We start from the raw sequence: 12,597 nt of genomic DNA on the forward strand, positions 1-12,597 counted from the left end.
TTCAACAGAATTGCGACAGTTGAGGACAACGATCAAAGAGAAAAGGAGAGGAAAGCACCGAGCTGTCGTGATGAAAATGCACCTGTCCACACAGCACAGGGGTCAGTGACAGCAGCAAACGAATTTGGGTTTGCAGTCTAACCCCACCCTTCCAATTCACCTGAACTAGCACCCTTGGACTTCTACCTGTTTCCTAAACTCAAGTTTCACTTATGTGGTCAACGTTTTGATGGTAATGATGACGTCATCTATGCGGTATAGGCCAATCTGGGGGGTCCAGATGCAACCTTCTTCCACAATGGGAAAAAAAGCTGGAATATCACTGGACCAAGTGCATTGCAGTTAGAGAGGACTATATTAAAAAATAGTGTAAGAAAAATTTTACTGCCATGACGTTTTCTAGGTGAGGCCGAGAACTTTTTGAACACCCCTCGTATGTACATCGCACAGCGGCTTTTCAGAGTATGTGTATACACCCCCCAAAACACCACTTATTACCTGTCAGTTTAAATCCATTTTATTATGTAGTTAATGTCATTTTGCGGCAGACTAGGAGAAATGTGAGCTCAAGCCTGGACCTTCGCAACCTTTTCGTCAATTTTTACCGCGCACTTCTGAGTATAGCTCGAACGAGTAAATAATTCCATGAATAGCTTTAAATTGCAGAGTTCCTCCACGGAGGTTGCCCGGACAGCCCCTACATTGTGACGATTGCAGTGCGTGGAATGCGTATGTGATTAAAATACTAGTATGTATTATACACGAGGTGCATCCCTAACCGAAGCCAGGTACTCATTTCAAAGAGTGATCGAGGTGTAAAGTGCCCTTCCATGAACGGAACAACTTTCGAGCCAGCAGCTGCCAGGGATTCGAACCCAAAACCTGTAGATTCTAAGTCAACAACTCTTACCACAAGACCATCTTGCCACCTTTAGTTACATGTACGTTCTTGAAATTAGCTTCACTGCCTAGACAAGGCCAAGTTATTTTTTTTATTGCACATGGAAAACAACAAGTTATGATTAGAAATGTCCTTTATCAATATATACATCTCATCACTGGTTCCAAAACGCTATTTCATTTTCACCCACGGGAAATTTACTTTTGAAATCAAGGCACGTACATGTATATCTCTTATGTAAAAGGGCTGCCAGGTATATATACACGTCTTTGGAAATTAGTCTAGATGTGCCAGGAAGCAAGTAAGGCATTTCTATTATATATGGATATTATATATCTTATACCTATCCTGGTGCCATTATTAACTACAAAAACAGACAAAATAAACGGATATCTTAGGCCACACTGATGTGATTTTATGGATGACATCCGCGCGCATTGATTTTCGCCCGTTCTAAATCACCAGCGGTTATAATAAATGGAGGATGGCACTCGCTCGGGCTACCAAGACTCAAGAACTCATAAATGCCAGCATGTGCCGGCAAGCCGTAAAAGTCGCCATCTATTCGCCCGTGCGCACTCGTTTGGGAGTCTTCAGAGGATGTCATCCATAAAATTAAGTCAGTGTGGCCTTATTATTACATCCATTTGATACAACAATACACATCAGAAGTGATCTTGAAGCAATATTTTCAAAGCCGTGGTTGACGCGTACGCCAATGTAAAAAAACAACATTGTTATTCATCGATATCAAGTAAAACTGTATATGTACTGCATTGCTATGGTGTCGTATCCCTGACAAAAATGTCATTCACCTCCATGAAACTACTGCAGGCATTACTAGTGGAATTGAAGGGTGAAGGAAGGGTCGGGGAGTAAGAGGCAGCCGGGGGCACTGTACTGGGGCGCTATACTGGGCACTATACTGGGGCACTATACTGGGCACTATACTGGGGCACTATACTGGGCACTACACTGGGCACTACCCTGGGGCACTACCCTGGGACACTATACTGGGGCACTGTACTGGGGCGCTATACTGGGCACTATACTGGGGCACTATACTGGGCACTATACTGGGACACTATACTGGGGCACTACACTGGGACACTATACTGGGGCACTACACTGGGGCACTACCCTGGGACACTATACTGGGGCACTACACTGGGACACTATACTGGGGCACTACACTGGGACACTTTACTGAGGCACTACACTGGGACACTATACTGGGGCACTACACTGGGGCACTTTACTGGGGCACTACACTGGGACACTATACTGGGGCACTACACTGGGACACTACACTGGGGGCACTATGCTAGGGCACTATGCTGGACACTGTACTAGTACTTGAGGCACCATACTGGGCACTATACTGGGGCACCATACTGGGACACTATACTGGGACACTATACTGGGGCACCATACATGTACTTGGGGCACCATACTGGGGTACCACACATTTAGTGTTTTGGGGCCACACATACTGTATCTTGTGAATACAAGGCGTCACGAATTTTGGATGTTAGATAGCGCTTGTGTTATGGAAGAAGTGACTGAAGTAATAAAGTGACTGAAGTTAGTGCATAATACATGAATACAAAACTGTAACTGTATGCTATTCATGGAAAGAAAACTGCATCCTCATATTTAACAGAGGATGGAAGCTGGATTTTCAAACTCAGTTTTCTGCTCATGTTTTAGTCTAGTAACTTAAAGTGAAATCAACTCTATCCCATAGCATACTGATATCTGTGAGCGATGTAAATGTCAATATCAGACAACCTCACTCATCCTGAATATTTTGCCGCCGTGAAAATTGCACGGGATGTCATTACCACAAGTTCAACTTCTTCTCCCCAGGGCTGACAGGTAACACACGTACACGTACATGGAAATTAGTCTATGTGTTAGAACAAACAAAAAATTGCCACAGACTCCAAGACCTTGTCTGAACATTCTCCACCAATAGAGTGCCTTTTGCAAGGCCTTTATTTTAATGCGACATTTTTGTTCCACCAATAGAATGTCGTATACTGTCTCCAGACATCCAAGGACTGTGATAAGATAAGATATGATATGAACAGAACAGCCAGTCGGAGATGACACACCGCCATGGTGAGAAGAGAACCTTAAACTTTACTGCCGATGTTCTGTCAACATCCAGTCGTCTAAATCACACTGTTGAGAAAGATTGCCAGGTCAGTGTCAACTCTTATTGAAACTTAAGGCATCCAATGCAATTTCAGTGTGGGAAAACAAAACAAAATATCTTGAATGAGGAAATCTGTCCGACATATACCGCCGTTTCCTCATCATTTCATAAGTGTTTGAAATATCCTAGAAACAAGCTACGTGAGAATTATTTAAAAAATCGACTTCGAATATCCAGTAATGCCGGCCTGAAATCGCAATGGATGACTTTAAAGGCTTTTTCAGGATGACCTTACCAGTGGTACTTAATAAGTGGTACTCTATTCTGAATAGAAAAGTTCTTTTTATCACAACCATTTATTTTTCAAGCCGACGTTTCGATGACCGTCTGCCATCTTCATCAGGGCAATTCTGACCGGTTTACTGTGCACTGATGTCACAATATGTACAAACTGTATGTCACAACTGCACTATGTTCGGAAACGGATTGTTAACAGTAAAAACTAGCTTAAGTGCACTGTGAAACAAGTAACAGTGCACTGTGAACAATGTAACACCTTTAGTGCACTATGCACCAAGTAACATCTAGCGTCGGTGCACAGTAAACCAGTCAGAATTGCCCTGATGAAGATGACAGACGGTCATCGAAACGTTATCTTTGCTATTCATTCGTTTACCAACCTGATGAAATTATTTACGGTATTCTATTCTGTTTAACCATGCTACCTTTTTGCACAGCTTCTAAGCTGGTGTGTTACGCCGAAAGGCGGTTATACCGGCTATACAGATACAGATTGTCACAGAGCAGACTAAACCGCATTTAAGCATAAAACTACAAATTCACAAATCTCGGACAAGGCGTTTCCATAATATATACTATCTTCAGCTCCGTAAAGCTAGCAGGCAATAGCTACCACAGGTTTTTCTATCTAGCTATATGAAACTAGCCTGGGTGCCATCCTCTGTAGTTTTCGCCCGCTCCCTAATGTGGTGCCCAGCGACATTATATAGGGAGCGGGTCGGGAAAAAACTACAGAGGATGGCACCCAGGCTACTATGAAATAGGTGATGATCACATATTCCAATACAATACTGATTCACGGAATACATTTTAAAGGCGTCTAGTTCAGTTTCATGGCGGCCAAACTGGATTTCCAAAATGCATTTTTAATTCTGGTAAATCTTTTAAATCAAATGTAGTAAGCTGAATGAATCCTATCTCATACTGACATCTTTGAGGAGAACTGTCACTGACGGATTGCATGTTGCAAACTACTGATACATGTAACTCAAAAGGCAATCCGAACTCTACTACTGGACAAAACAGGAATTTATGTTTGACGCTTTGGGCAACTCTTCGTCAGTAGCACTAGAATGACAGTCTTGCCGGAGCTCAAGAACTCATTACAGTGACGCTGAAGAGTGGTGGATGTCCGAAACGTCTGAAAGTATCTCCGTATTTTCTCCGATGTTTTTAAAGTACATTTTACCTGGATGCCTAACTTTTAGAAGTCACTTTGAAGCATCAGATATTTATTAACAAAGCAGAAAAATAGGAGTGGAAAATGTAACAAGACTGGCAATGAAAACATACTTTGCCATGGTGACGCCGGTTGCTGTTATGGTTATTGTTTGCATGGCACTGCCATCATTTCATCATTTTGAGGAAGACTTGGTACCTGTTAATTCTAGACAGATACAGTGCACTCCTCCCCTGAGACAGTGTATAGTGAACGAGCCCTGGGGTGACAGAAAGTAGGGCCATCTGGGGCACGGAGGACTTTACCAAGGGTTTCCAGGAATGTGGGCATAGATACGAGTCAGAGACATGCCTGTGGACATTCCATTCCTATGGACAAGATGCCTGTGTATAGTATTCCTAGAATTCTTGCAAACTGCACACAATACCGTATTAGGCTCATCCCTGAGACGTCGCCAAAATGTGGTGCATGGCAATGGTCTCGTATCTGTGTCAAAAATGTCATTCATCTCGAAACACAGCCCACGCTTCGTGCGTCATTTAATCACCTCACTACTTCGGTAGCGCAGAAGAGTTCTAATATGTCTGGGACTCGGGAAACAAGAAGCAGCCTTGGGCACAATCTTGGGACACTACTTCCGTAAACGTCTACTCCACAGCCTTGAGGCATAAACTCCACGTCGCTAGAAGAAGAGCCCTCTGTTTCCTTTATCTTTCTCACTCACTCACTCACTCACTCACTCACTCACTCACTCACTCACTCACTCACTCACTCACTCTCACTCTCTCCCATAGCTTAGTCAACCGTCGGGGCAGCATGTTCTTTGGCCAAGGTCGTCTACTGCCTGCGGTCTTCTGCCAGTCTGGCTGTTAGACTGGTCCACTCCTTTATCTTTACCACAAATAAAATTCCCTTTCAGGACACTTTTACATGTCTGGTGTTATGCAAGTCCCTGGACGCCCCTGGTATTAGCACAAAGTATGCAGTTTAATGTTTCCATGTTTAAAAAAAGAGAGGGATCCGTTGTTGAATTATCCTGTCTCGGAGATTTTCAAGCAAACCATTCTGCAGATCCAGAACAAGCTGCTAGGGGTCCCAAACTCATGTGACTTCTTCCCGAAGACCAGAGCCACGTACCATTCAAAATTCTTGACCCTAGCATGTCCAGATCTCGAAATATCAAAAGCGGAAGTTGCGCTGCAGTACCAAGGGAAGCCACTAAGGGGCCCAAAATCTCATCATTTTCAGTTTTCGCCACATCCTACCAACCCATTAAGTATGAAACCAATCCATACAGGCGCTCTTGAGTTACCTTGTTGACCAACAGACAGATAAACGCAACTGAAAATATAACCTTCATGACATTTCATATCATGGAGGTAACTAGAGTTCCACGATCACATACCCTCGCCAAATGTGACTTTAATCTTTATGACTGAATATATATACCCCCAGAATATGCACATAGGATCCTCATTTCCATGAATGATATCAGTTGATCATATTCTCCACCAGACAGTCTTATCTTAACAAAAATGCCATTCTAGCATTTCCTCATAAATTATGCAAATGGTGTCCTTATTTGAATAAGTTTTGTTTAATGATGTTCACCTTCACTTCAGGTAGCCATCATTGCTGAATTACATCAATTTATCATTATTTATGCAAATTATTCTTAATTTACATAATCAACTGTTAATGACTGTTTTCCCCACGTCATTTCCAGGCTTCAGATTTTGTTTGAACAAAACAGTCACCGCTGCACCATGTGAGTTGGAGGCACTTCATCCTGCACACAAGGTACTAGTATCAGGTTAGTCATCCTGCACACAAGGTACTAGTATCAGGTTAGTCATCCTGCACACAAGGTACTAGTATCAGGTTAGTCATCCTGCACACGAGGTACTAGTATCAGGTTAGTCATCCTGCACACAAGGTACTGGTATCAGGTTAGTCATCCTGCACACAAGGTACTAGTATCAGGTTAGTCATCCTGCACACAAGGTACTAGTATCAGGTTAGTCCTTTTAAAACTTTTTGTGTGTTTCTTGATCACGAGAGTTCACATGGATAAGACTTAAAACACCGTGAAAGAATTCCTAAAAGCAATGTTGTTTCTTCTTATGCTGGTAGCTGTCCCCATCTCTTTAGCAAACCCCTGCCTACCCCCGTGTAAGAGAGAAAGATGGGATGAATGTAAGACCCCATCATGGCAATCTGCAGGTGTGTGCATCCTATGTAAGCACCTGGAAGGCGCAGTTGTGAGGGTTACTCCTATGCCTGCTGTACCCTGCTTGTACGACACGCGAAAACTGGCAATACAAGGCTACCCATTCCGTGTGCTATCGGCAAAGACGCTACCAGTCCCTAACCGTTCTGAAGTGGAAATGTTATATCTGTTAGAGGATGAGATCCAGGATATAGTGGAAAACGCCTTGAGTGAGTTTTCTAAAGCTCCACACGTTGGGTCTGGACTTCAACAGGTTGACTCGCGTCAGAAAGAGCTGGTTCACGGGGTTGGTGAAGCTCAACTTCCTGACCTTGTCCAATAACAGAATAGCACAGATTGATGCAGGGTGCTTCGAGCAGTTGAAAAGCCTTCTCAATCTGAATCTTGAGCACAATCTGCTGCGGGCCGTAGACCCAGTTTGGTTCGCTGGCCGAGTCTATCTGTCGTTTCTATTCTTGGGGTATAACAGAATAAGGAACATTCCTCCTAAAGCACTTGAAAAAATCCGTATCTTTGAATTGGGTTTGCGGGGCAATGGTCTGTCTTGTCTGGAGTTAAGGGTCTCACGAGGTTTGTCAAACCTCCATATCAGTGGCAATAGTTTGATTGCAGTACATGATGCAATGCTGCACAGAATGACATGGAGCCTTGACATCGAATACAGCAGAACAACAAGAGAACAGCAAATACTTGTCGAAGTGCACAACTTTCTATTCTGTGTCAAAATCGATGACAAAGGAATTAAAAGGTCTTTTGGTTGGACTTATGATTCTGAAGATCCAGAGATCGTGCCGCGCCCCATATCCAAAAGCTATCGTACCAAACTGTGTAGCCGGATGCCTGTTAGAAAATCCTTCGTTGTAATTCCTACTAATAGCTTTCCACTCAAAGAGGAAAGCCATTACTCGCCGGACAAATGCAGACAGATTTGGGGGCATGATCTTGGTGTTACAGTGGCGTTGAGAGATGGCTCAAGCTTGCAGCTGTCTTCTATGCGCGCAGGCAGCAAAACAGGCATTGTCATCATGGTTATCAACGAAGAAGATAGGGCTTTAGTCAGCAGTACAGACCAAAGAGGAAGTCCAAACAACGCGGTTAATACAAACACTGACCACGCCACACATATTACCTGCATTCTGCTCTCTAAACAGAACCCATCTCCGTTATTTCTTGATATCCCCTCAGTCCAAAAGAAAACTCACGGTAAATGCCCGGTGCGCAACACCAGTATAGACCTAGATCAAACGTCTAATCCAAGGAGCAGACCAAGTACTGAACAGAGCGACTTGCAGACGGCGTGGGGCCATGCCACAAAATCGCTCATGTCCACACCATCAACCAGCACCGTCCAGACTACTCCGGATCAACATCTTTCAGCTCCGAATTTGAAGTCCATCCTGATCCCGATTTTTAGCGTAGTGGCGGTAATCTTGTTCTCGACGTTTCTGATAGGGGTTTTGATGAAGAAGTGCCAACCAAAGTGGCAGAACTGGTGCTTACAGGCAAACATTGATCATGGTGGAGACCACGTAGGTCCACAGGAAGGTACTGTCCTCTCTGGTTTCCCTAGGTCCATTTCCCTGCCTGTTCTCTCGTCCCCAGACGATGTGATACCAGACGACGCAGCCTCCTGTAGGTCACTGCCTGCTGCCCTCACTTCCATTCAGCTGACTTACTGTGAGATACCGGATGACATAGCTGCCGCACAGAGACCACTGCCTGCCCTACCCACACACTTATCATTCACAGATAACGCTACGTATGACCTGTCAGGTTTGACAAGCCAAGGCAACCTTAACAGTTGTACACACCAGTACGGTCACTCTCTTGTTGTGCCCTGTACCTCACTGCCTGCTACCATTTACTCTATCAACACCACCGACAGTTTCGCTTTAGGCAGTACCAATAAACCCATACCTCTCTACGGTGCTGCGGAAAAGCCGACTGGACAAAATAAACAGACCAACCGTGCTAGTTTTTCACCTAGCCACAAGTCCACGGAAGGCGGGCTTCTCCCTACATATGGAATGATTGAAGATGCTAAACACAGTTCCTCTTTGGAGGGATGTGAGAATCCTAACATTTACAGGCAACGGCCAGATGCTCAGAATAATGCCTATACTATAGGGGAAGAGCCTCGAAGCAGAACATGCAAAGAGCCGTCGGTACCGATATCACAAAACGCCTACCGGACAAAGGAGACCTTAGCGAAGGGAATCCAAAACATAACACGAAGGAGATCGCTCCCTTGATCCTTTTAACACTCTTTTTGCAAGATGCAAGGGAATCACCACAAAGCACATTTTGCAAACATAACCTACAACAGCACATTCATGCCAACATGCCTATACGTTAATGAAGGTTAGACATCCAAGTAATACAATACGCCAAAAAGCAGTTACTCAAGCAGATGCATATGATTTTGAAAGCGTCAGACGTTTCAGCTAGTATCCACTAGTTTTCGTCAGTGACTGAGAGACCAGAGGGGAAATGCAGGTTTATAAGCACAAACTATTGATTGATATGCCTATACCAAATGCCTACTAGTACTCTTTCGGTGGTAACTACAACAATATAACGCCACAAAAAATCCCTACATACGCATCCTATAGCTGCGTAAAGCCCATGTAACACATTCAGAACCTTACCCCGACCAACAAACAATCAAGGCTGGCTGAACTTCGGGAGCAGTCTGGCCAGATTAAGATCACGCTTACCTTTCGATAAGGAATGAATCGACTTTAAGTGAAATTTGAGTCAGATTTGACTGCCCTAGCCTGCCAATTACCGGGTAACCATACCAATACTCCCAAACCACCAGCCAACCAATCCCAAACCATGGCCCAACCTCCCATTCACTCCCGATTTTTTTAAAAACATTTTGGCTGGATAGCAAAGTTCTTTCTATCACAACCATTTTTTTTTCAAGCCGACGTTTCGATGACCTTCTGTCATCTTCATCAGGGCAATTCTGACTGGTTTACTGTGCACTGACACCAGATGTTACTTGGTGCATAGTGCACTAAAGGTGTTCCATAGTTCATTATTGCACTTAAGCTAGTTTTTCTGTTTACAATACATTCCGGAACGTAGCGTATTTGTGACATACATACTAGGTACCATTTAATCATGTATTGTAAACAGGAAAAACTAGCTTAAGTGCACTATGAACTATGTAACACCTTTAGTGCACTATGCACCAAGTAACATCTAGTGTCAGTGCACAGTAACCCAGTCAGAATAATGCCCTTATGAAGATGACAGACGGTCATTGAAACGTCGACTCGTGAAAAATAAATGATTGTGATCAAAGAACTTTGCTATTAATTACCTAGCTTTGTTTAAAAATTCTGACATTCATCATTAAAACACATGTAGACTATTTACTAATCATCTTAACTACGGCGGTTGACATGTATGAGCAAACAAACTAGCTACAGATGTCACTGTACCAGAAAAGCATTGTCAGCAACTTCCCTAGCTTTGTTCAATTTAATAAAACACAAGTCCCGTACACGATTTAATAATCATGTCTGAGACTGTGAGAGTCAGGAAACAGGAGGTAGCCTTGGGCGCTATCTTGGGGCACTACCATACTCGATAGTCTTGATGAAATTAGTTGAGAGTCAGGAAGCAAGGGTTCTCCACAGCCCTGAGGTACCTTCCCTGTACACATCGCTTGATTGGCATCATCACCTGCACCACCTGTTCTCTAAACACAACCCGTCTTTTTTAATGAATGAATGAAGACCTTTATTGTACAAACATACCCACTGGGTTAGGTACAAAGGTTAACTTGAATACACAAATATATACACAACAAGATCAATCTAGTACTAGCACCACAGTCTGTTACATAATTTAGACTTCTCTTTGCTTCTCTGTAATGTTGAAAAGATAAGAACATACGAGTTTAAGGATCGGGGGTTTGTCTAAATTCATTAAAAATGTGAATTTGCTGTATTACTTAGGTGTGTAAAGTGGGGAAACATCGATGTTATCCGTCTATAAAGTTCAATTCTTGCACTGTTATACAAACTACATTCTACTACAAAATGAAGTCATCTTCTATTCTATCTAGATTGCAGTATCGACAAATACGTTGTTCCAGAGGAGTGCGGTTATGTCGACCGGTCTCAATGTGTAGTTTATGGCAACTGATCCGCAGTTTTGTGACGACGGTTTAATATATTCATAATGTGCTATAGTGACTGTGAGCAATACCCACTGAATGTACAAACACAAGGTAAGAATTCAGTTTAGTGGGCAATCAATGGCTCACAGCTGCCATGTGTTCTCAATTACAATGAAAGAGATGTCGGTGGACTCTAACTTTGAACGACTGCAGGCCGTTGTTGTCGATGTTACCCACAACGGTTTCAGGGAGTTGGTTCCATATCTGAACTCCAGTATGGATGAAGGTCCGGTCGGTGGAACTGGTTCTAGAAGATACCGGTTGTGCAAGTGCATGGGATGGCATAGCAAGGCTAGTTCTGGTTGTACGTCTGAGGGGGTACGGCCTGGGGAGCATTGTCTTCATGATCACGCCTGCTGGGCATGTGTCTACGTCAACATTCCCATTGTCCTAGATACATGTTGGCAACACCCAAGAGTCAGGAAATAAACGTTCTCAACTGCCCCTAAGCACGGACATTGTCCAGAATTTTTATCATTCCTCTCAAATATCTTATCTTATCCATATTACAACGGGTAGTGTGGTCACGTGTCTGGGTGTTAGATGTAGTATAGATGGGCCGTAGTATGGGAATCGCAACACCTCGTACTTTTTCTGAGGTGACCACACAGACATGTAAACTGGGGGCTTTCTCTGGACAGGAAGATACATGGTCATGGCTGTGGTGTACTGATCAGGTTGGTTTGCAGTCCAGCCACTGCTCCTTGTGTGTTTCATGGTGAAGGTAGTTCAATTGGGGTTGACGGATAGCTGCTAATTATAAAAACTTGTCATGGCAATGTTATATTCAATTTGGTTTGTGGTATATTAGTATATGAAACGAGTGTAGTCTTATTGTTTTGGCACTTTTTTGTGAAATTTCTGTACTCATGTATATTATATGTTTCTGAATGTATATAATTTCTAGTGTATCATGTAGTTTTGTGCAACGAGTAGTGTAGGACTTAATAATAGTAAAGGCCACAGGAATTGATGGAAAGGAAGATGGTGAAGCATTTTGGCCATGGGGATTTTTGAGAAACTCAAACAATGTTGGTTCTTCTGATCCTGGTGACTGTCCCTATCTCCTTAGCGAATCCCTGTCTGCCCCCGTGTAAGAGAAAAGGTTGGCTTGATTGTGTACCTTACGCACAGAAAAACCATTATTGGGAACAGCGAGGAGTGTGTATCTTATGTGAGGAACAGGGAGAGGCTGTTCTCAGGGCCAGTAACAGTTCTGTTTCTTCGGTGCCCTGCCTTCTTGACACGGAAAAGCTAGTAATAAGAGGATATCCACTTCATGTACTAGCAACCAAAAATCTACCAATCTTAAACCAATCTGCACTGTATACTTTACTGTTGTTTGTAGGATGAAAATTGAATACGTAGAGGACAACACTCTGAGTGAGTTTTTCGTGTCTTGGGAACATTGGGGGCTGGATTTACAACAGGTTGACACATGTGAAACAGAGCTGGTTCACAGGCTTGAAGGAGCTCGGCGTCCTAACTTTGTCTAATAACAGAATCGACCAGATTGACCCAGGATGCTTCGTGGACATGAAACGTCTTTTCAAGCTGAACCTCCAGCACAACCAGTTGCAGCGCATAGACTCCGCCTGGTTCGCTGGCCGAAGCCTTCCAATGTACTTGT

The 12,597-nt window shown here is 43.4% G+C and overlaps 1 protein-coding gene across 1 annotated transcript; it reads left to right on the forward strand.

Moving 5' to 3' along the window:
• Window positions 1-6,818: 6,818 nt before the first annotated feature.
• LOC109468224 (asporin-like) lies at window positions 6,819-12,565 on the forward strand (the record flags this gene model as incomplete). Its single annotated transcript, XM_019766478.1, is given in 4 exon segments — window positions 6,819-6,992; window positions 6,994-7,240; window positions 11,119-11,158; window positions 12,356-12,565. Coding segments are annotated over 4 exon segments (671 nt in total), but the record flags the coding sequence as incomplete, so codon positions are not given.
• Window positions 12,566-12,597: the final 32 nt, after the last annotated feature.

The sequence above is a fragment of the Branchiostoma belcheri genome, unplaced genomic scaffold (assembly GCF_001625305.1).
Source record: "Branchiostoma belcheri isolate BF01 breed outbred unplaced genomic scaffold, Haploidv18h27 scaffold196, whole genome shotgun sequence".
Lineage (NCBI taxonomy): Eukaryota > Metazoa > Chordata > Leptocardii > Amphioxiformes > Branchiostomatidae > Branchiostoma > Branchiostoma belcheri.